We start from the raw sequence: 23,188 nt of genomic DNA on the forward strand, positions 1-23,188 counted from the left end.
TTAAAAAAAATCTATATTTAATCCACTTGACAACAGCAACTTAAAAGGTCAAAGAAGTAGCTTCTGAGGCAGTGGATTCATACTAGTGGTAGAGAGTAGTAGAGGCATCATTTGGACAAGGAGTATGAGAATGGTTGTCCAATTTGAAGAATGTATCTAATATCCCTGCATTGTACATGTAGAATTTTTGTATGTTTTGCTGTTACATTTGCAATGATAAAAAAATATAGACCAGAACATGTATACTGGTCCAGATAAGAGCTCACAACACAGGAAATCCAGAACAGATAAAACTCTTAGGGCCAATAAAAGGAGCATTGATACTAGGAGGGTAAGGGTAGGGGGTTGGGGAGGCAGTAAGGGGGAACCAATCAATGATAAATGTATGCCCCCCTCCCAGGGGGGTGGACAACAGAAAAGTGAGTGAAATGAAACAGCAGTCAGTGTAAGACATGAAAAAATAATAATAATATATAAATTATCAAGAGGATATGGGGGAGGGAGGGTGGGGTAGAGAGAGGGAAAAAAAGAGGAGCTGATGCCAGGGACTCAAGTAGAAAGAAAATGTTTAGAAAAAGATGATGACAATATATGTATAGATGTGTTTGACACACTGGATATATGTATGGATTGTGATAAGAGCAGTAAGAGGCCCAGTAAAATAAAAGTAAATAATTCAAATGGAAATTCATAAAATTTAAAACTGATAAAAAAAATTCACCATATGAGCACTCTCTTGCGCTTCTGAAATCATGTGACTCCTAAAGGCTGCGGTGTATTCTTACCCACACAGGAGGCTGGTCTGCCACTCCAGGCCTTGTTGTCCATACATATGACTGTTCGCTCCCCTTTCAATGTGTAGCCTGGGGAGCAATAGTACTCACACCTGGAGTTAAAGTAGGCACCATCTACACACTTAAACCCTCCATTTGCTGGCATGGCAAGGGTAGGGCATCGTTTTTCTGAAAGAAACCGAAAGAAAACTAGATAATATATATTCATCATTTCTCAATATTTGTTCAGGGATCTGTCCTTAATGGTAAGAAACTCTGAGAGCATATGGAAACTGGTTAATTTAAACATAATAGAGGGAATTCAAGAAACAGGGAGCGATTGGATATCGCACATTCCAACTAGGACACTGTCTGAGATTGGGCTCCAGGAAGAAGACTTTAAGATAACGGTTTGTGTGCAAGTGATTTATTAAAAAAGCGCTGGAAAAGGAGAAGCCAAATAAAGAAGACTCTCAACGGCAGCCTCAGTGTCATTCCAGAGATTAGCTCTCGGGTATGACGGACAACGCAAAATGTGTCCTGACTTCAGGCACTAAAAGCTGGGCTCCATATTCCATTACCAAGTCAGCCTCTGGGAACATACAGGTTGCCCGCAGCGATGCTCTCTCTTGCAAGGTCAGAGAGCAGTCCTCGGAAAGGGTGGATTATTTCATTCTTCTGAATAAGGTCAAGAGTGCAAATCCTTGAAAGGAGATTCCTTAGAAAACCCCCACACTGGTAAAGAGGGATCTAGGGAGAGATGAATTGAGCACCAACAGTGTCCACTACAGCCATCCAGCTGTATGTAACCGCACACGTTTCGCATGCGGCATTCCTGACCAATAAAGTTTAGTGACACCATTTCAACAGTGCTGTTGCAAAACGGAATGTATATGCTTGGGCTCAATAAATGGTGGCTGCTTTGAATAACGTTAACATCTAAAATGCTTCCATAATGACGCTCCCTTGCAGTTAGCTTCCCAAATGGGCTATGTTTCATGAAGCTAAAAGTCAGCCGTGAAGTATTCTTCTGCCCGGAGACACACTCCTGTTCATGGACTAGGCCTCACTTCTTTGCCAACCCTCTCTGTTTCCACAATCCTCACCCTCTGGTGCGTGTGTGGTGGGGGAGGCAGCCCCTCCATCACTAACATGAATCCCTTCTTCTACTTCATTCACACTTGACACCTCTGCCTGGATGATTTTGATGCTCTGTTTGGGGGCCTCTAAAAGTTCATGGAAAAATGGAATTGAATGACAAAGCAATTTCTCCAGAAACTTTCTGAAGCATTCATGCACTGTGAGATTTTTGACAGCAAATCATTTGCGCGGTGGCTTGTTGTTTCTAATGCCCACTGCATCTTCAGAGCACAGCACTGAATGAAGAAATGTAACCTGTTTGTTGCACAAAGCTCTGCTGTTTGCCATCCACATAATCACACACTTCACTCTAAAAGGTGTCATCTCAACTCCACCCAAAACCCTTCCTCAAGCTTCAAATGACAAAGGGAGTTTGTCTCAACTAAGACCACACACAGTATGTTCAGTATAAAGCCTGGTCTTAGGGTTTTAGAACAAAAGAATATTGGCTCCGAGGAGGCCTACACAGGGATGGGGTACTCACGTTTGCAGATAACTTTGTCGGACCACCGTTTGTTTGACTGGCAGATCAGCTGAGAAGGGCCATGTAGCTCATAGCCCTTCTGGCAGCGAATGTCACACCTGGCTCCCAACGCTGTTTTGTAGTATCCTCCTTGAGGGGCCCTGCAGTACACATCCCCATACTTCACTTTGATGGGGGAACACCACAGGGTGTCTGCGGGTGACAGAAACCAGAGAGGAAGTGACAACTTCAGAAAATGTGTCTCCTTATACATGCAGTCCCTGCCTTGACATTCCAGATTTTTGACCACTCCCAATAGGCCCCATACCTTTCAATGGATCTCTAGGTGGGCTGGTTAAAATCATGTCAGACATGTGAACGGGGACCCAGGCTTCTCCACCACTAACTGTATGCTCCTGGAGAAATTACTTAACCTCTCTGAGTCAACACCTACATACCTATGAAATAGTGCTGTTACAATGACTAAGAAAAAGAATGCATACATCTCAAGCCGCCAGCACAGTGTCTCATGAACGCATGTTCTTTTTGGTATCTAATTCTTGTAAGGACAATTAATATCATTGTGAGCCTCGACCCCCAGTGGCATATTAGTTACACTTTGGGCTGCTGATCTCAAGGTCAACAGTTTGAAACCACTAGCGGCTTTGCAGGATAAAGATGAGGCTTTCTACTTCTGTAAAAACAGTCTCAGAAACCCATCGGGTCCATTCTTCCACGATCTATGGGGTCTCTATGAGTGGGAATGGACTTAATAGCAGTGTTCTTTGGTTTTCTTTTTAGGAAAACCACCATCCATACAAAACTCAATGCCATCTAGTAGCTTCCCGACTCATAGAGATGTTAGATTTCTAAGACTTTCAGTGTTTATGAGAGCAGAGAGCCTCATCATCCTCCCTTGGATGGAGCTAGTGGGTTTGAAATACCAACCTTGTGCCTAGCAGCCCAAAGGCTAGTCCACAGTAGCACCCAAAACCTCAAACGAAACTCACTGCCATCCAGATGACTCATAGCAACCCTACCGAACAGAGTGGGACTGCCTTGGTCGCTTTCTGAGATTGCAAATCTTTAGGGTAGTAGAAAACTTCATGTTTCTCCTAAGCAGCTAGTGGGCTCAGAGTGATGACCTTTTGGTTAGCAGCCTACTTCTGCAGCTCACTAAGTCACCAGTGCCTTACACACCGTGGGAGGCGTCAGTAATCAGCCAATTTGAATTTTTCTCGGTCTATGAAGGGCTGTCCCAAAGAAACCGAAATTGTTTTCAAAGCTATGTGCTTTCTTTGCTTTTTACAAAATAACCTTATCACCTTCACAGTACTCTCCATTACATTTAATACATTTGTCCAATCTGCGATTCCATTTTTGGAAACATTTTTCAAACTCATCTGTTTGGATGGCTGACAGCACCTCCCTCATCTTTTCCTTAACCTCTTCTATGTTGTCAAATCGCTTTCCTTTCATGTCCCTCTTTATTTGTGGAAACAAAGTCACACAGAGTGAGGTCAGGTGAGTCAGGTGCATGGGGCACAAGAGGCATGCTGATTTTTTGGTGTGTTTTTTTTTTTTTGCCCAACACTGGCACACTAAGATGGCTGCATGAACAGGCGCATTGTCATGGTGGCAAAACCAGTCCCCCTTCTGCCACAAATCAGGCGTTTATTGTCATATATTGTTATGCTATCTTTTCAGAACCTCTAAATAGAAAGTTTGAGTAACAGTCTGGCCTGGTGGAACGAATTCCAAATGCACTATGAGTCAACATTTTCGTCTGTTCAGGAAGTTGCTGGATGTCCAGAATGAGGCTTGTCATCATTCGATATTTCACCTTTTTGAAAGAGAAAACCACTCATAAACTGGAGGTTTTTTTCCATAATGCTGGCCTTATAAACTGTGTTCAAAGTTTCAACAGTTTCTGCAGCATTTTCCCAAGCAGAAAACAAAATTTCACAGACACACACTGTTCTCTTAAATTGGCTATCACAAAAAATGAGGTCCCAGCAAAATTGCTTTCACGAAAAAATTCACTGTGACCACAGAGAACCTTCCCAAGCGACATCACTGGGTGCATTAACAGAGAGAGTTGCTCAATGCATACTACAAAAGCTCTATCCAGCAGAGCTTTTCTCCTCTTTTTTTTTGGGGGGGGGGTGTGCCCCACATATATGCATATTCTCTGCAAAAGGCCTTAATATTATTGTTCACATAATGGGACTAAAGCTACAGTTTTAAAATTTTGGCAACTGGATATCATTTTGGCTTATTATCACAGAATAATCACTTCCCACAGTGAACTAAATTCCTTTTTCAATGACTTGGGGTATTTAGGTGTGATCATGGAGTGTGACACTCTCTTCACCTTAAAAGCTTCCTGGCTGTTTTAATTTTGATCACAAAGCTGTCTAGAAGACCCCTGATGTGACACAAATATGAGACACAAACTTTTCCCCTGCACGTTTGGATATAAGAACAGCACTAACTGCTCAGGTGAAGAGGCTCCTGCAGTGGGCCTTACACTGATTCCCACAATCCATGAATTCTGCAGGTCCATCATTCCAAGACCACCAACTATGTTTTCCCCTAAGGCTGGCTGTATGCCTGTCTCAACGTCTGACTGAGGATTTGAGCTGTCAGTCAATGGGATGAGTTCGCCATCAGGTGGCCAGAAAATCAGAGACTGTTTTCATTTTCCAGGAATTCCTCTTACGATGTACCTTTGCTTCTCAGCCATAAAAATGAATAGTCCTTTTTATGTCTTGAACAAGGACTGCTTTTTGCTCTTGACCTTGGATGTTCCCTTTGGCTAATGCTGTCATCATAATGTTGCAGATGCCTGCAGTGGGTCCTAAGAGACTTCAAAAAGTTCAAGGAAAAAGTCCATGATCTTTTAATTCCACAAACTTTTTTTATTTGCACAAACTTCTAAAAGCCCTGCTAGGCTTCTTTGCACTTTCTAGATTGAAGTAATGTCCTGAGGGCTTAACCTAAATTGGAAAAAAAAATCAATCCACTTGCTATTGAACTGATTCTGACCCAATGTGTTTCAGAGTAGAAGTGCACTCTGTAGGATTTTCAATGGCTATTGGAAGTAAATTGGCAGGCCATTCTTCTAAAGACCCTTTGAGTGGACCTGAACCTCCAACCTTAATGGTAAGTCACTGAACATTAAACAATTTGAATCACTCAGAGAAAGGGCTCAACCTTCCAAACCCACCCCTCAGCGCCATCAAGCAGATTGCAACTCAGACTCTCAAGGACACAGTAGAACTTCTCCCTCTAGATAATGTTGTCGTCATGTAATGTGTTGCAGACAGTTGCCGTGCATCCAACGTCACTTCATAGATTTCATAGAAAAAATTGATGATCTATTAATTCCACTTTTCCACAAACTTTTCAGCCCCCTCAGATTGCTTTCCACCACTTGTAAATCAGTTTGTCGCTGCAACAATGGGCTCAACCATAGGAACAAGTGTGAGGAAGGCACAGGACAGGGCAGTGTGTCCTTCTGTTGTGCACAGGGTCCCTGTAGGGCAGAACTGACTTGACGGAACCCAAAAGCATAACAACAATGAATTGCTTTGAGATTTTTAGACTTTAATTCTGTATGGGAGGACATAATTTCTTCTTTCTCCCGTGGCGCCACTGATGGATTCAAACTACTGACCTTGTGGTTAGTATCCCTATTCATAAAGCATTATGACACCAGGGTTCCTTCGGACTAACCTAGAGCTAATTGAATTTGTCCATATGGACATAAACCTACATGAGCACATACCAGGCTGACAGACCTTCCCAAAACAAAGTTCCTTTTTCTAGAAGTCGATATGAATAATCTGTATGTAGCAATATTTTAAAATGTGAAGATTCTGAATCCTGAAATACAAAACCAGGATACATACATACATGCCTCCATCATTTGATTTTAGTGTAAAGGGGTTTTTGAACCAGTTTTTAATGTCTTGATTCTTCCTTTAGTCACGGATTCTGGCCAGCATAAAACTAGGAAATTTCAAGAGCACAGAGCCCCTTTGCCCTGGCAAGGAGTCCAGGTGACTTGGAGGTTATGTGTTGGGCTGTTAATCGCAAGATCAGAAGATCACGAGCTGCTCCTCAGAAGAATGAGGGCGATTTATATTCCTGCAAAGTCACAGTCTCAGAAACTCATAGGGGATGTTCTGCCTCGTCCTCCAGGGTTCCTGTGAGTGAATCGACTCCGTGACAGTGGTTTGTTTATTTTGACTATTTCACTCACTTTCTTCTCTAATGAAAGGAGATCTGGAAAAAGTCCTGGTGTCTACCACACAAACAAACCAGAACTAGAACCTAGTGAGTACCGTGGCTTCTCAAACTAAGGTAGGTTTCTCTCTCTTTCATTTTCCAAATGCAATAGGAAAAATCATCTGCAAGAAAATTTTACACACACACAAAGTATTTTCCATCTCGGAAACACATATTTTTTGCCTAGAGTTTGTCAGAAGAGTTCTATGCAGTTCAATCTTACAAAATTATCTGTTTCGTTATGTCTTTATTAGCTCCTTCCCAATGTACCCTACCTTCCTCACTGGCTCATTTTTCTCTGCCTGCCCCGATCCCCTTGGAGATTGCAATGTTTCTGTGCTTCCTAAACACTAGCCTTCCTCCCCATTTTAAAATTGGATCTGCTTTTTAAATTGGCCCCTTTTCCACTATCACACCAGCCAAATTGTTTATCGGTAGTCCTGGAGAATGTGCACTCACCAGAGAAAGAAAATGAAACCTCCATTGTAGGAGAGGGACCAAAGTCTACATATCACCATCCACATATCTCAGGGCCAAATCCAATTAGCAGCACCCCCTCCCATATTCTGGGCTTTCACATCCTCCCAGCAGGACTGGCCATATATTCAAATATGTGCTGTTATCAACATATGGGAAAATCTTATTTTCATTTACTCATGAAAATACTTTGTGTATTCGTGTGTGTGTATGTGCTTCATTACCTCCCAAGACAAAATATTGACACTTTAATACCCTTACAGTGATAGGAATTAAAATGTCAGTGAGTGAGTGACTTGAAGTGCTTACAAATACCACCAGTTAAGGTAAATTATCAAAATGGTTAGCGTGGCGGTTTAAAGACAAAAGAGAGCTTTTCTCCTGCTTTTGCTATGACAGGATTTACTTAGGGATTAATCTCAATGAACAATTCAAGAAACCTTTTCCATCCACATTAGGGAAATTGGTAAGTCCTCCATTCCTTGGCCAGGCAGTGCGATGTGGCAATCTAGTGTAGCACCACTAGTCACCCCATGGACTTCAGACTCAAGCCTTATGTTTGCAAGTTATGTGACTCTGGGAAAGTTCCTGTTCCTCTTTGATCCTAAGTTCATAAATATTTATAAGTAAAGAGTAATGCCTTCACAACGCTACACATCTCACCCCTTCCCTCAGTTAGTGAGACGATTTCAATCCATTCTAAATTAAAGACTAAAAACAATGTTTGTCTCACACTGGTGCACAATAAATGTTGGCTAAATCTAATGCTCCTTCCTAGTGGGTTACACATTGGTCTGCTAACTAAAAGGCTAGCAACAGGAGACCATCAGTCACTTCATGGAGAAAGATAAGGCTTTCTACTCCTGTAAAGATTGACAATCTTGGAAAGCCACAAAAGCAGTTCTATTTTTTTTCCTATAGGGTTGCTATGAGTTGCAAATGACTCAATGGCAGTGAGTTTGGTTTGGGTTGATCTGGAATTTCATTTAATTTAATGGAAAAAGCATTTCCTGTGTATATACTCTTATCATGCATTGTATAAATCTTGAGGATCCATACCTCAACTTCAAGTTAATAATAGTTGGCCTGTATGTTTGAAAATTAAAAAAGAAACAATTTCCTAAGAAGGATGTCACATGAAGCATTCCCTTTCTACTCCTTGTTTGGTCATATTTGGCCATCTCCAGATATTAGGAGCAATACCCAAGCACACTAGACAGCTCCATGGTAAGGCTCTGATGTGCACATATGTGTTTTAGGAAGATTTTTCAGTAAATGAATCGAGGGGGGGCTGGGGATAAAGAAAGAATTTAAGGGAATCCCTAGTGTCAAGGTGACCCAAAGTCAGTCATTCAAACCAACCAGTCCCTCCCTGAGAGTGATGATGGAGTCTGCTTCTAGAAAATTTGCAACCTCACAAACCCTACTGAGCAGTTCTACCCTGTCCTACCGTGTCAGTATGGGTTGGAATCAACTCTTCAGGAGTGGGTTTGGTTTCTTTTCTTTCTTTTTGATAATTGAGAACTTTCATGAATCTTATCATCTCCTTGGCCCAAACATCTAGCAAGTGGATGATTTTCTCGATTTGCCGATTCCTGAAGTTGTGAACATATAGCTGTGGAAAAGATAATCTATGAAGGGGACTTCAAAAAGTGTGTGGAAAAGTGGGATTCAAAGACAATAGATTTTTTCCATGAGCTTTTCACTGCCCCATCATATCTACATTTACAGGTCACAGACGATTAAGAAATGATGGGAGAAGCTGGCTCAGACACAGGTACCAGTCATTATATTAGAAAGTGGGTTCCCTCCAGCACGATTCCAATCGTTCAAACATATCACAGCAAAGCAAGGCAGTATGCTCTTGCCACAATATGAAAAAACGCCCGGGAAAAATGCCAATAGGCCTTTGCTAGCCAAGTTTCTGCCAATCATCCTTCCACTTGAAGAGGCACAGGATTCAGAGGGAGCAAGCATCTAAATCTACCTCCACGTTCGCTGGGACTCAATGGTAGACATAATTACAGCCAAACTTACCTGCACCAGCAAAGAGGGTTCCGGATTGGGCTTTTGATACCTGCTGTGGGGTAAGTTGCTAAAAATGTGCAGAGTTCTTTATCATGAAATTAAAGATTAACTGGGTAACGGACTTTACTTGTCATTTCAGAAGCCAAACTGGCTTCAGAAAGAGAACAATGAAATGAGCCTATGAAAATCAAGTTTTCTCATTCCCCATTCATCTCAGGACATTAACAGCACTGGGTCCAGATTTGACCTTGGGTGGTTTACTCTGGACGATCCTGGCTGTAATGTTTGAATCAGGCAGAATTCACAGCTTGATTTTCACTTTCATCAGAGCTTGCCTTGGCAGAAGTAAGAACAGAAAAGAAACTGAGGAGAATAAAATGACCATTCAGGTGCTCAAGGACAGCACTTCGAGATTTATAAATTGGGTTTCCTGGTCTTTACAATGGGAGCATAAGTGTATTTCTTTGAAAAGTATTTTCTCTCAAATTGGTTGTCTGGTCATTTTATTAAAGCCTGCTCCGCAGGGCGGACAGGGAAGTTCTTCTGGCATCAGTGAGTCCACATCAGCACATAAGCAGAGCTTTCACCTTTATATCTAGCATACGAATACTCGACTGCAACATCTTCTAGCGGTGAGTCTCCAGATCCTACAATACAAACAAACAAACAGAAAGTGCAGCAAGAAAAGCCACATGGTATTGATGCCTGTTTCAAAGCACTGATTTGCTACAGTTCATGCAAGAGGGGCTATTAGAATGCAGAGCCAAGAGCGGAAAGCTTCTGTGGCCGTTCATTAAGGGAACTTCTCAGAGTGAGCGAATTTGCCTTTGCCAATCAAAATGAGCCTCCAACTGTTATGGAATCACAACATGCCAAATGAAATTCTGGAAATGGGATATATAGAGAGTCAACTTCACTCTGAGAAGATGCCAATGTACATGAATCCCGCGCCAGGGGAGCGGCAGTAAAATGTGATTCAAAATATTTTGCCAGTACCCAAAGAAAACTCAATAGAACTGGATGTTGATGGTTCCTGACAATCAGTAAGTATAACTTATGATATGACTTTGTGTTCACCAAGCAAGACATCTTTAGAATTTCTCGATGCTTCTTGATACCCTTAAAAGCATAGCCTCAAAAGGTCTGTGGTTATTCTTTTAAACTTATTTGACAGTTGGAACAGAATCGTTCTTAAAATAGCACCCACTGAATGCTAGGGGACACTGGGTTCTTACCACCTCCCCCCTTGAAGTTATAACAGGTATTGAACTTGAAAACAATGATCTGGAATTCAGAGAATGTTTCCGCTAGACATAATATTACCCCGGACTCAGGTTATCACCATCCTGGTCACTGGTTCACCCAGAGGTACCTGAGACCACAATAGGCAAGGATACCTTCTACTATGGGGTCATTCACAATTGACAAAGTATGAGTTACTAAGTAATAGTCTGTGTTACACTTGTACTTTGAATGACAGAGGTAGAGTGTAGCAACTGAAAGTAAGGGGGTAATGGACATAGAAAAACTAATCTGTAAAGGATGCCCTAAAGAAGCCCAGTTCGGGTTCCATCTTTGCTGTAGGTTTCCCCATTTGGTCTCTGGCCATCCAGGTTGTTACAAAATTGCACACTACTCATTACACCATATCAAAAATTGAACACGAAGAATAGTATTACCCTTTAGGAAAGGCATTGAGTAACATGAACAAAGCTTATTTCAAGCCCTTGGACCCAGCCATTTCAGTTCTGGGAATTTATCCCAATGAAATATTAAGTACAGGGGAAAGTTCTATACACAAAGATTTCTTTGCAATGTCATTTAAATAGCAAACGACTACATAAGCAATCCAAATAGTCAATCTGATGCATAAATAAACTTGTACGGGAAGCTCCTGAGTTACAAATATCTGATTTCTGGACAACTCCTACTTGCCCTTTAATGTTAGGTATATTTTTCCTCACTTTGAAATGATTGAATTAACCTCTCCAAACCAAAAATCCACTGCTGCCAGGTCAAATCAATCTGACTCATTATGCCCCTCTAAGGCAGGGTAGAATTGTTCCTATAGGGTTGCCAAGGCTGTATTTTTACAGATGCAGATCAACCAACAAATTTGTACCTTGGGGAAAGGCTGATGAGTTCTAACCACTAAGCTTTCAGTTTGTAACTCAGGGACTGTCTGTATATTCACTGGACATAGTACAACACATCCCAAAACTCCCTGCCACAGAGTTTAATCCAACTAATAGTGACTATATGTGTGTGTGTGTGTGCGTGTATACACACAAACACATATATGATTATATATAGTGACCCTATGTACATAGGATCCCATATATATATTCAGACCCTATCCAAAGCTGTAAATTTTTACAGGAGCAGATAGACTTATTATTCCCCACCAGAACAGCTGGTTGAGGTGAACAAATGATCAACCTTTCAGTTATCAGTCATCGCCATTAAAATACAATTTATGAATAAAATGTGATAGTATGAGAAAAAAGCATACAACATTAAGCAAAAAAGTACTAGAACACTATTACATAAATGGTATGATTTCTAAAAATATAAAGCACATTTTAAAAATGCATAAAGTCATTACAATTGATTTTCTTCACCCAGTTCTTCTAAATTTTCTGATGTGCATGTATTAACTTAAGAATGGAAGAAATGAACTTTGTTTTAAATATTATGAACACAACTCATAGAAGCTAGTTACCAATATATATTCTCAAGAGGAAACAAATATTTAAGAATCTATGTCTCCTTTACCACCCTGTCCTTCTTCAGAGCTGAAATAGGTCTCTTCTGTCTTCTAGAAACTCAGGGATACTCCAACTCTATGTGGCACATTTCTAAGTGTCAAGAGAGCCATGTCCTAGCAAGACCCCTTCCTTCTTCCTGCAAATCATCTTAGCCTCCTTGTGATCAACCTAAAAAGGCTATGGACAGAGTTCAGTGCACAGAGTGTTTGTTACTGCTAAATTCCTATGCCAGTAGGAAAGAAAGTAGATCTGAGCAGAAGTCAAGCTGTGATGTGGCACCAACAACAGCATTAGCTAACACCATGAGGAACTCTGGAACTAAAAATGAACAGAGCCCACTTCAAGATGGTTGACTGATAGCACAAGGAATGAATCCCTTTCCAACAATCAGGAGGAAAACATCAAGAATGATAAAATGAAGTGAAATCAATCATAATAAATGACCCAGTGGATAACAGATCCAGAGTTAGTGGGCATGACCAAGGGGAAGTGGAAAGGTAAAACATCCCTGAGATGCATAGCACTTTCTCCTGCTGGGCCAAACCATTGATTTCACAAAAGACTTGAAAGGCCTCCTAACTGCCCAGCTGACATGCACTTCATAAGCCTGGCCCCCAGACTGCCCAGGTACTTCCAGAGACTACTCCCTCTTTTTTTTCTTTTTGAACATTTTATTAAGGGCCCATACAACTCTTATCATAATCCATACATACATCAATTGTGTAAAGCACATCTGTACATTCTTTGCCCTCAACTACTCCCTCTTGAAAAGTATGAACCCCACCATATCTACATTGACTCAGCCCATGACAGCCCTGAGAAGCTTCTCCATCTCCTACCACTCCACTCTATATCCCCACCTCCAGGTTGGCATCCAATCTAGACCTATTCTAACCAGCCCAAGGACCAAATCAGGCAGAGACGCTTGTCCCTAGGCACTGGTTGTACCTGTTCAACTGGTCCTCACCCCTTGTGCTTCCAGCCCAGTCCCTGAACCCAAGGCTTCCCATCCTTCTCATGAAAACACACCTTTCTCAGCCCACACTAGTTACAGTGCTTCTAGGCAGAGCTTAGACCCCCAAGCAAACACTCACAACTCGTCTTTTTTTTCTGTTCTGTTTTCTTTATCCTTCTCTTGCTTTGTCCGTTTCTTTAAAATAAAAGCCTGTACTATGTTTCTAATTCTTTTTCAATTAGTACTGCCCTATCCTTTGTTCTTTCAAAATAAGAGAAATGTAATTTTTACAAAATTTACAATTCTTAAATTAACACTTCAAGATCCCCCCCCATATTCTCTATTACTTTCCCTTAGATTCTTTTTTATCCCTCCCCTGTCCCCTATTCTTTCTATTTTCTCTTGTTTAATCATGAAGTATCGCATATTTCTCTACTACACCACTCAGCAGCACAGTATACATTCTTCTCCAGTGAACATGGAACATTCTCTGGAATAAATCACATTAGGTCACAAAGCAAGTCGTAACAAACTCCAAATTATGAAAATCCATTTTCTCAGATCACAAGGTTATCTAACTAGGAATTGAAAATACAAAGAGCAAGAATAAAAAGAGCAGGAACATAAAGACACGGGTCAGAGGGCACACATGAAGACTGAACACTATGTTACTTCAAAATGACTGGGTAATAGCTCAAATAAGGGATTAAATTAAGAGATTTCCTGAAACAGATGAAAATGATAATTCAACATACGATCAACTGAAGTGAAGGTAACTATTAATGCAATTGAGAAAGGCATCATGTTTGGTAAAGTAGAAGGCCAATGAAAAAGAACAAGAAGACCCCCAGGAAGGCTGCACACACAATGGCTGCAACATTGGGCTCAAACATAATTGTAAGGATGGCACAGAACAAGGCAGTACTTTGTTATGTTGTAAATAATATTGCTGTGAGTTGGAGCTGACTTAACATTTAAACGAAACGACCACTATCAATAATGGAAGGGGAAAAATAGAGGATTATTGCTAATTAAAAGAACAAACTATATACATATATATCATGAAAAAACCTAGTATGAAATAGTGTGTATATATATATATATATGTTATGAAGTGACTTCAAAAAGTTTGTGGGAAAACAGAAACAAAAGAAAATTGAATTTTTCCATGAACTTTTTGAAGCTCTCTCATGTACATACACACAATATTTATATTCATACAGTTTTAAAACTTGTAATATGACAAAGTGGAATTATTAATCAATGAAGCAAAGGGTTAGTAAACATGGTAGACTTAATGGGCTATGTACATAAGGAGCCCTATCTCATACCATAACAATTCCACATAGATTGAAAAATTAACTCTGAAAGTAAAATCTTTGAGAAAAAAGAAAGGATATCTTTATGACAATGAAGTAGGAAAAGATTATTTAAATAAATCATACAAAACACAATTTATAAAAATTATATTGATTTTATTATACTAAATTGTAAAAATTCTGTTAAATACAATACACACAAATTATAAGACTAATCCTAGTCTAGAGGAAAATATTTTATATATGTGACATTGAATTCCTATCCATAATGTATTCATGAATATATAAAGGCAATAGCCCAAAAGGGAAAAATTAAGACAGATGTTAACAGGTACTTTACCTAAAATAATTCAACCTGAATATGAAACAAATGCCACAAAATGTTAATATGGAAGAATATGCAATCTTACTAATATGTCATAGAAGCAAACATTAAAAACAAATAATTCACATCCATCACATCGACAAAAATTAAACAGAGGAGGATGTAACACTCAGGTTCTGCTAGTGGAAGTGTAACTTGTAAATCTCCATCGAAGAGAAATTTTTCTTTACATTTGAAACTACTCTTCAAATCAGCCATTGCTCTTCTAGATTATGTGCCATGGAATGGGAAAAATATGCACCAGGTGCACTATGCACAAATATGCACCAGGAACCAGGATGCCCACTGAAACACAGCCATTAGTGAAAATAATTGTATAAACCACTCATAGTAAAATAGGCAAAAATATGCTGGTGTATTTGAACAATAGAAAGCTGGAAAAGTTAAAAATAAATGAATTCAATCTAAATGAACCAACAAGACTGAATTTCAAAATCATAATGGGTAGTAGATAAAAATTTGAATAATAATAGTGTGAAACTCTGTAAAAATCTCAGATAGTTCCTAAAGGTGAGGTTCAGATGTTGACTCAGGAAGAAGTGTGCTATACTCATAAAGATCTGCTCGAGTTTTCTGATACATACAAGCAGAAACCTGGGGAATATCCCTGGGAATGGTTACTAAGGGTGTGGGATACTGGTGCATGAAATGTAACATTAGACCAGCCTGAGTTTCTGGATATGGGGCCCCTAAGCACAGACTCTTCCTTCAATGTCACAGCAAGGGAGTTTAAGAGAGAATCTAATAGCTTATCTGGTTGGTTCACTGAAGCATAGACTGCCAGATGGTCTAGAGTAGACCAACTTGAGGTTCCTGATCTACCTTCGTACACTGTACAACAGCGATTCTTAACCTGTGGGTTGCGACACCTTTGGGAGTCCAATGACCCTTTCAGAGGGTTGCCCAATTCCTAACAGTCGCAAAATTATAGTTATGAAGTAGCACCGAAAATAATTTTGTGGTTGGGGGTGACCACAACATGAGGAACTGTATTAAAGGGTCATGGCATTCAGAAGGTTGAGAACAGCTGCTGTAGAAGAAGGCATCCAAACATTTAGGGAAATTGGTGTACTGGAATGGATCTATCAGGATAATCGCATAGACCAAAAAGGGAGTGTCCCAGGGGCATACCTGTCACCACAACCTTAAGGAATAAGTTTGTGAAGTGGGCCTCAGCATCTCCGAAGACTCCTGTGCTTGCTAGTTTATGTGCACCAGGATTAACCATGTGAAATGCCCTACGTGAACTCCCACGTTTACCTACTATGGAACTGATTTGGCCCAGTACTTGTAGGGGGCAAGTGTCAGCACTGAATCAAAAGACACAGGGTGGACGTGGTTATCGTAATGGACAGCAAGATTTTCATAGTAATCAAAGCAACCTGTCTCATGTGGACTTATGTCATTCGCTACTTAGCGATGGTGTCTTTAGGAGTGAAATATATGGGAAACCAACTAAATAATTACATGTCTATACAGGCTGAAGAATGATAGATCAGGTGAACAGCAGAATAGAGAGTCACAACCACTCAATCAATCCCCAGACCGGAGCCAGTTTACAGACCCAAAACCTCTTGAATGAGGGGAAGGCTACGTCTCTTTGAAAAAGGACACTGCTACATCACCGAAGGTCTTTCTTCTAGCCTTCCCCAAAGGGATCTGCGTCCTTCCATAAGAGTGGCTGTTCATTGGAGCAAAGGAAATAATCAAACTCTTTGGGGATTACCGGACACTCGCTCTGAACTGACACTAATTCTGGGAGACCCAAAGTGTTTCAAAGGCCCACGAGTCAGAGTGGGTGCTTCTGGAGGTCAAGTTATCAATGGAGTTTTAGCTCAGGTACGCCTCACCATGGGTCCAGTGGGCCCCCAAACCCATCCTGTCATTATTTCCCCAGTTCCAGAAAGCATCATTGGAATAGATATACTTAGTAACCGGCAGAAACCCCATATTGGATCCCTGAAATATGGAATAAGGGCTATAATGGTAGGAAAGGCCAAGTGGACATCATTTCCCATTGCATAGGAAAATAGTAAACCAAAAGAAATACTGAATTCCTGGAAGGATTGCAGAGATTACTGTCCCATCAAAGACTTGAAGGATGCAGCCATGGTGATTCCTACCACATCCCATTTAATCCACCTATTTGGCCTTTATTTTAAAAAAAACATGATACCTGGAAAATGACACTGCATTATCATAAATTTAACCAGGTGGTGACTCCAATTGCAGCTGCCATTCCAGATGTGATTTCATTGCTTGAGAAAATTAACATTTCTCCTGGTACCTGGTAATGCAGCTATTGATCTGGCCAATGACTTCTTCTCAATACTAGTCTCAAAGGACCACCAGAAACAGTTTGCCTTCAGCTGGCAGGGACAACAATACACGTTCTCAACTCTCCCCCAGGGGTACATCAACTCTTTCTTCCTGTGCCATAATTTAGTTCAAAGGCTACCTTGATTGCCTGTCTCTTCTGCAACATGTCACACTAGTCCATTATATTGATGATATAATGCTGATTGGACCCACTAAGGAGGATGTATCAAAGACTCTAGATTCATTGGTACAACATCTGTTTGCAAGAGGTTGGAAAATAAACCTAACAAAGACTTAGGCACCCTCCACCTCAGTAAAATTTCTAGGGGTCCAGTGGTGTGGGACACATTGAGACATTCCTACTAAAGTGAAGAATAAGCTATTGTATCTGCCCCCTTATCCCCCAACAACTAAACAGGAGGCACAATGCTCAGTGGACCTCTTTGGATTTTGGAAGCAGCATATCCCTCATTTGGGTGTTCTACTTCGACCTATTTATCAAGTGACACAAAAAGCCTCCAATTTTGAGTGGGTCCCAGAACAAGAAAAGGCTGTGCAACAGGTTCAAGCTTCCGTGCAAACCACTTTGCTACTGAGACCATATGATCCAGCTGACCCGATTGTGCTAGAGGTGTCATTTGTAGATAGAGATACAGTGTGGAGTCTTTGGTAGGCCTCTGTTGGGATTTTCAAGTAAAGTCCTGCCATCCTCTGCTGAAAAACAGCTTTTGGCCTATTACTGGGCCTTAGTGGAGACTGAACACCTCACCATGGGCCACCACGTCACCATGAGGTCTGAGCTGCCCGTCATGAACTGGGTATTATCTGACCCACAGAGTCACAAAGGTCGACATGCACAGCAACACTCCATTGTTAAATTGAAGTGGTGTATATGATATTGGGCTAGCGCAAGACCTGAAGGTACAAGTAAGCTGCATGAAGAAGTGGCCCAAATGTCCACAGTCTCCACTCCTTTCACAGTACCTTCATTCTCCCAGTTTGCACCTATGGCCCCCTGGGGAGTTCCTTATTATAATTTAACTGAAGAAGAGAAAATTCATGCTGGTTTACAGATGACTCTGCACAATACGCAGGTGCCACTCGTAAGTGGACAGCAGCAGCACTACAGGCCCTTTCTGGAATCTCCCTAAAGGGTGAAGGAAAATCCTCCCAATGGGCAGAACTTCAAGCAGTGCACCTGACCGTTCAGTTTGCCTGGAAGGAGAAATAGAGAAAATGTGAGATTGTATACTGATTCATTGACTGTGGCTAATGGTTTGGTTGAATGGTCAGGGAATTGGAAGGAACATGATTGGAAAATCAGTGACAAGGAGGTGTGGGGAAGAGGTATGTGGATAGAACTCTCTGAATGGGGCAAGAAAATAAAGGTAATTGTGTCTCACGTGAATGCTCACCAAAGGATTATCCCTGAAGAGGAGGACATTAACAATCAAGTGGATAAAATGGCATGCGCTGTGGAGACTATTCCTCTTTCCTCTGCCTCCCCGTCATTTTCCAATGGGCACATGATCAAAGTAGGTATTGTGGTGGGAATGGAGGTTATGCATGGGTGCAGCAACATGAACTTCCACTCAACAAGGTTGACTTGGCCACTGCCACTGCTGAGTGCCCCTTCTGCCAGCAGCAGAAGCCAATATTGAGTTCAAGATATGGGACCATTCCTCAGGGAGATAAACCAGCAACCTGGTGGCAGGTTGATGACAAAGGACCACTTCCATCATGTAAGGGGCAGCATATTGTTCTTACTGAATTAGACACGTACTCTGGATATAGATTTGCTTTCCCTGTATGTAATACTTCTGCCAAAACTACTATACATGGACTTATGGAATGCCTCATGCACCGGCATGGCATCCCACATAGCATTGCTTCATTTCAAGGAACTCACTTCACAGCAAATGAAGTGCGGCAATGGGTCCATGTCCATGGAAACCACTGGTATTATCATGTTCCTCATCATCCTGAAGCAGCTGGCTTGACAGAATGATGGAATGGTGTTCTAAAGACACAATTATGGGACCAGCTGGGTAGCAACAACTTTTGAGGCTGGGGCAATGTTCTCCAGGAGGCTGTATATGCTCTAAACCAGCGGCCACTATATGGTGCTGTGTTTCCAGTAGCCAGGATTCATGGGTCCAGGAACCAAGAGGTGGAAGCTAGAGTGGCGCCACTCACTATTACTCCTAGTGATCCAGTTGCAGCATGTTTGCTTCTTGTTTCAGAAACCCTATGCGCTTGAGATCTGGAGATCCTGGTATTGAAGGAAGGAACTCTCCCACCTGGAAACACAGTACTGATTCCACTGAACTGGCAGCAGAGAATGGCCACTTTGGGCTTCTGATACCTTTGGATAAACAGGTCAAGAAGGGTGCTGTGATTGATCCTAATTACCAAGGAGAAATTGGACTGGTGCCACATAATGGAGGTAAAGAAGAATATGTCTGGAATCCAGGAGATCCTATAGCCATCTCTTAATACTACCAAGCCCTGTGAATAAAGTGAATGGTAAACTACAGCAACCCAATCCTGCCAGGACATCTAATGAAGGTTTGGGTCACCGCACAAGGCAAAGAACCACAGCCAGCTGAGGTGCTGGCCGATGGCAAAGATAACACAGAATGGATAGTGGAAGAAAGTAGTTCTACCTATCAGTGACAACCAAGTGATCAATTGCAAAAACGAGGTTTGTGATTGTCAGTTAATCTTCTTTATATGTACTTAATGAATATCTTTCCTTTGTTCATGTATGATGTACTAGATACAATTAGACTCAGTGTGTTTTCATGTATATGTATGATAAATGTTTGATGTTAGGTATAAGTGCCAAGCTGGCAAGGAGTGGACTGTGATAGGTAGGTTTATTGTGCCAACCTGGCCAGTAGCAACACGTGGAATTAATAAGGTCGCAGTTTGATTGGAGGGAAAAGAGATAAATGGCTTGGCAAGTCCCGCCTGTCTCTTTCTTGTCCTCTGGTGATCAGACCAGCGTGTGGTTGCTGGTTGTCAGCCTCCACTTGTCAGCTACACTACCTGTGGGACACCAACCTGTGGATCGTGTCACTAGAGCTTGAGGTTCCCCTGAGGCCTGCTTCCCCACACTGCTGGTGTATACATCGCTTGAGCTTGGCACTGTTGGTTCCTGTTGTCTGGTTAATTGTTGGAGACCTTCCTTGCTGTATGCTGCCTGTTGCTGGACTGCCTGCATTGCGCTACAGAAGACTCAGCTGTCTGCTTCCTTGACCTTGGACTCAGCAGCCCTTGTGAATGGAAGGACTTCCAGTATATTAACTGTTGCACAGAAATGACTTGAACCAAGCACTCTGTACTGCTGTGTGGTCTTATTAGCTGTTATATTATTTCATGTTGTATCTATCTATCTAGCTAGCTAGCTATCATCTAGCTATCTAGCTATCTACAATCATAAGTGCCCTAGTTTTGTTTCTCTAGAGAACCCTGTCTAGCACATTGCTTATCATATATGTAGAAAAATTTTAGATCTGCATTAACTTCACAGTATGATTTCTTATGCAAAGGACGGATTAGATTGGGAACCAGAAATACTCACTGAAAAATTATTGATATTTTATTTCTTAAAAATGTAAAAAATCTGAAGCAAAAGTAGCAAAATGTTAACATCAGTTGAATCGGCGTGGTGGGTACTTGTTTAGTATTTGAATTATTTCATTATTTTTGTAAAAGGGAGAGTGTAGAGGATGAAAAGCAAGAGAACAGTATAAATAAGTGCCTGGGAAAAGAATAGGAAGAAGAAAAATGGAACTGAAAAGGCAGCTCAAACAATATTCCATGAATATTGGGATCAATGAGTGGAATTGGAATTAAAAGGTCAAAATTTCTTATTTTCTATTATTTTCATATTTTCTTCATTGAGTGCATCCTTAATTTTAAATTTTAACAAAAATGTATTGAACAATTGATAAATTATAAAAAAGGTGAATTGTGATCTCCAATATTTATTATCTAATCCCCAGTGCTCTTGGTTTTCACATTCCCAAATTCTGAATACACGTCTAAATAAACAGACACACAAATTGAATGAATAGCTGCTTGGTGTCAGAGCTGGGGCTACTATAACCTAGGTTTTGAATTTTTCTTTTTCTGACAAAAGAGAAAGAAGGAGAAAGAAGAAAGAACCCTTGCCTCTGCTCTCCGGAGGTGTCGAGGGTAAAGCACGTTTTTTTTTCATACCAAAGTTTAACGCAAGTGTCATCTGAAAAGTGGGAGATGTTGACCTTAAGAGAACCCTCCAGGTTACAACATGACAAATGTTTGGTCATGAAACAAAGAGAGACATGTTTCACATGACCACTCCTTATGCAGGACACTCCTTGGAGGAGAAAATGGAGCCTATTATTCTCTTTCTTTCTTTGGATAGCTTATCCAAGATCAGATTTTCTCACTACTGCTTTTTGGTTTAGCTTAAATTGAAGCCTGTGAAGTAGACATTTGGCAGAATGAAATGAGGTAAACCAGCATCCCTTCTGTGATATTCCTCCTGAAGGTAAATAACTGAGTCCGATGAAAGGGTAAGTAAAACAAGCTTGAATCCTTGGTTATTCTACAAAATAACTTGCCTATAATCTTTTTAAAATTTCAAGAACATAAAAGTGAAAAAATATTGAGGAAGTGTTTCAGATTAAAGGAGACAACATAGATATGATCAAATGCAATATATGTATGATTACAAAATAGATCTTACTCCCCATATACATATGACTTTATTGGTTCAGGGTTAAAGAAACTTGAGTAGATGGTACGTATTTGAAAAGAAACAAAAACTTACTCTCATTAGTGATTCTGACCCATGTGATCCCATAGGACAGAGTAGAACTGCTCCTGGGGTTTTCTCAGCTATACATCTTTATGGAAACAGAAAGCTTCATCTTTCTGACACGGAGCGGCAGGTTGTTTCAAACTGCTGATATTATGGCTAGCAGCCCACCTCATGAATCACTATGCCACCTGGGCTCCGTGATGGTAAGTGTCATTAAAAGAAAGAAAGAAAGAAACCAAACTAACGGCCATCTACTTGATTCCAACTCTTAGTGAGCCTATAGGACAGGGTAAAATTGACCTTGTGTTTGAGACTAACTCTTTATGAAAGTAGAAAGCCTCATCTTTCTCATGCTGAATTTGCTGACTTTGCTGTTAGGAGACAAATGAGGAACCACTACATCATTAAGGCTCCCTTGACACTAAGTATAGGCATGCTAATTACTAATGTTGATAGTTGTGGCTATGTAGAACGTTTTGTATATAGAAAATGTACATTACAGTGTATATTTGAGGATGATGGGGCATTAGGTTAGCAGTTATTCTCAATTAACTGAAAGGGAAGTGTTTTCTGTGTAGTATATACACTTTTCTGCATGTTTATGATATTTAAGAATAAAAACCGAGTCTTTTTTTAAACCCAAGGAAATAGTAAACACAAGTATCAGGATAGTGCTTACCTTTGGTAGGGGAAGCTGGCTATAGAAGTAAAGGCATATGATAAAGAAGGAATCAGAAGATGATGTGAGTTATTGCCAACAGCTTAGTTCCCAATTTAGGTGAGGTGTTTGTAGATGCGAATAACAGAAGGGTTAAGTGAAACCCCATTGCAACTAGGGTTCCAGCTCACGAATGTATGGGTGTATTCCACAGAGAAGGTGTGTGGGTTCACACAAATTCTCTTAAGAGCATATTTGTGTGAGTTTCCTTAGAGTGCCTTAAAAAATGTCCAATCATAGTGGTTTTCAAGGGGATTTGCTGGACCAGTTAAATTCCAAACAGAGAAGTCAGCTCAAAAAGCCTTGGTGACTCTTTTGGAAGATGACGTCTCCTCCTCCTCCCCTTCCTCCTCCTCTTCCTCCTCCTCCCTTTTCACTGTGAATTGGTCAAGGTTTACAAAGTAGATCATGAGTTTGATATCTAACAATTCATATACATTTTGTTTCAATTTATCCATTGTAATCCCCTCAACATGGTATCACTCGTCTCATGTCCTCCCTGTGTTGTAGATTTAGACTCCTCCTTATTTCCCAACAAGAAGCCTTGGTGACATAGTGGTTACATGTTGGGCTGCTAACTGCAAGGTCAGCAGTTCAAACGTAATTTCATTAGAAATTCGATGTAGTTAGTACCTTCTAATGTGATCCCCTTTAGAGCAGTTGGTAGTGGTGTCCAGCCACCACCTAGATCTTCTGGCCTCAGATTTATGGAGACTGGTGTTTGCATAGTTCCTTAG

At 40.8% G+C, this 23,188-nt stretch overlaps 1 protein-coding gene across 2 annotated transcripts in view; it reads right to left on the minus strand.

Annotated features, from left to right (window-relative positions):
• SRPX (sushi repeat containing protein X-linked) overlaps window positions 1-23,188 on the minus strand; it is a 116,765-nt gene that overhangs the window by 42,684 nt on the left and 50,893 nt on the right. Inside the window, exons 2-4 of one of the 2 annotated variants that reach the window (XM_075539591.1) lie at window positions 9,762-9,821; window positions 2,398-2,589; window positions 786-962 (exon numbers count right to left, since the gene is read on the minus strand). In XM_075539591.1, coding sequence (XP_075395706.1) covers window positions 786-962; window positions 2,398-2,589; window positions 9,762-9,821 — 429 coding nt within the window. The remainder of the gene's footprint in view (window positions 1-785; window positions 963-2,397; window positions 2,590-9,761; window positions 9,822-23,188) is intronic. The other variant, XM_075539592.1, reaches the window with a different exon arrangement.

This window comes from Tenrec ecaudatus, chromosome X (assembly GCF_050624435.1).
Source record: "Tenrec ecaudatus isolate mTenEca1 chromosome X, mTenEca1.hap1, whole genome shotgun sequence".
In the NCBI taxonomy this organism is placed as follows: domain Eukaryota; kingdom Metazoa; phylum Chordata; class Mammalia; order Afrosoricida; family Tenrecidae; genus Tenrec; species Tenrec ecaudatus.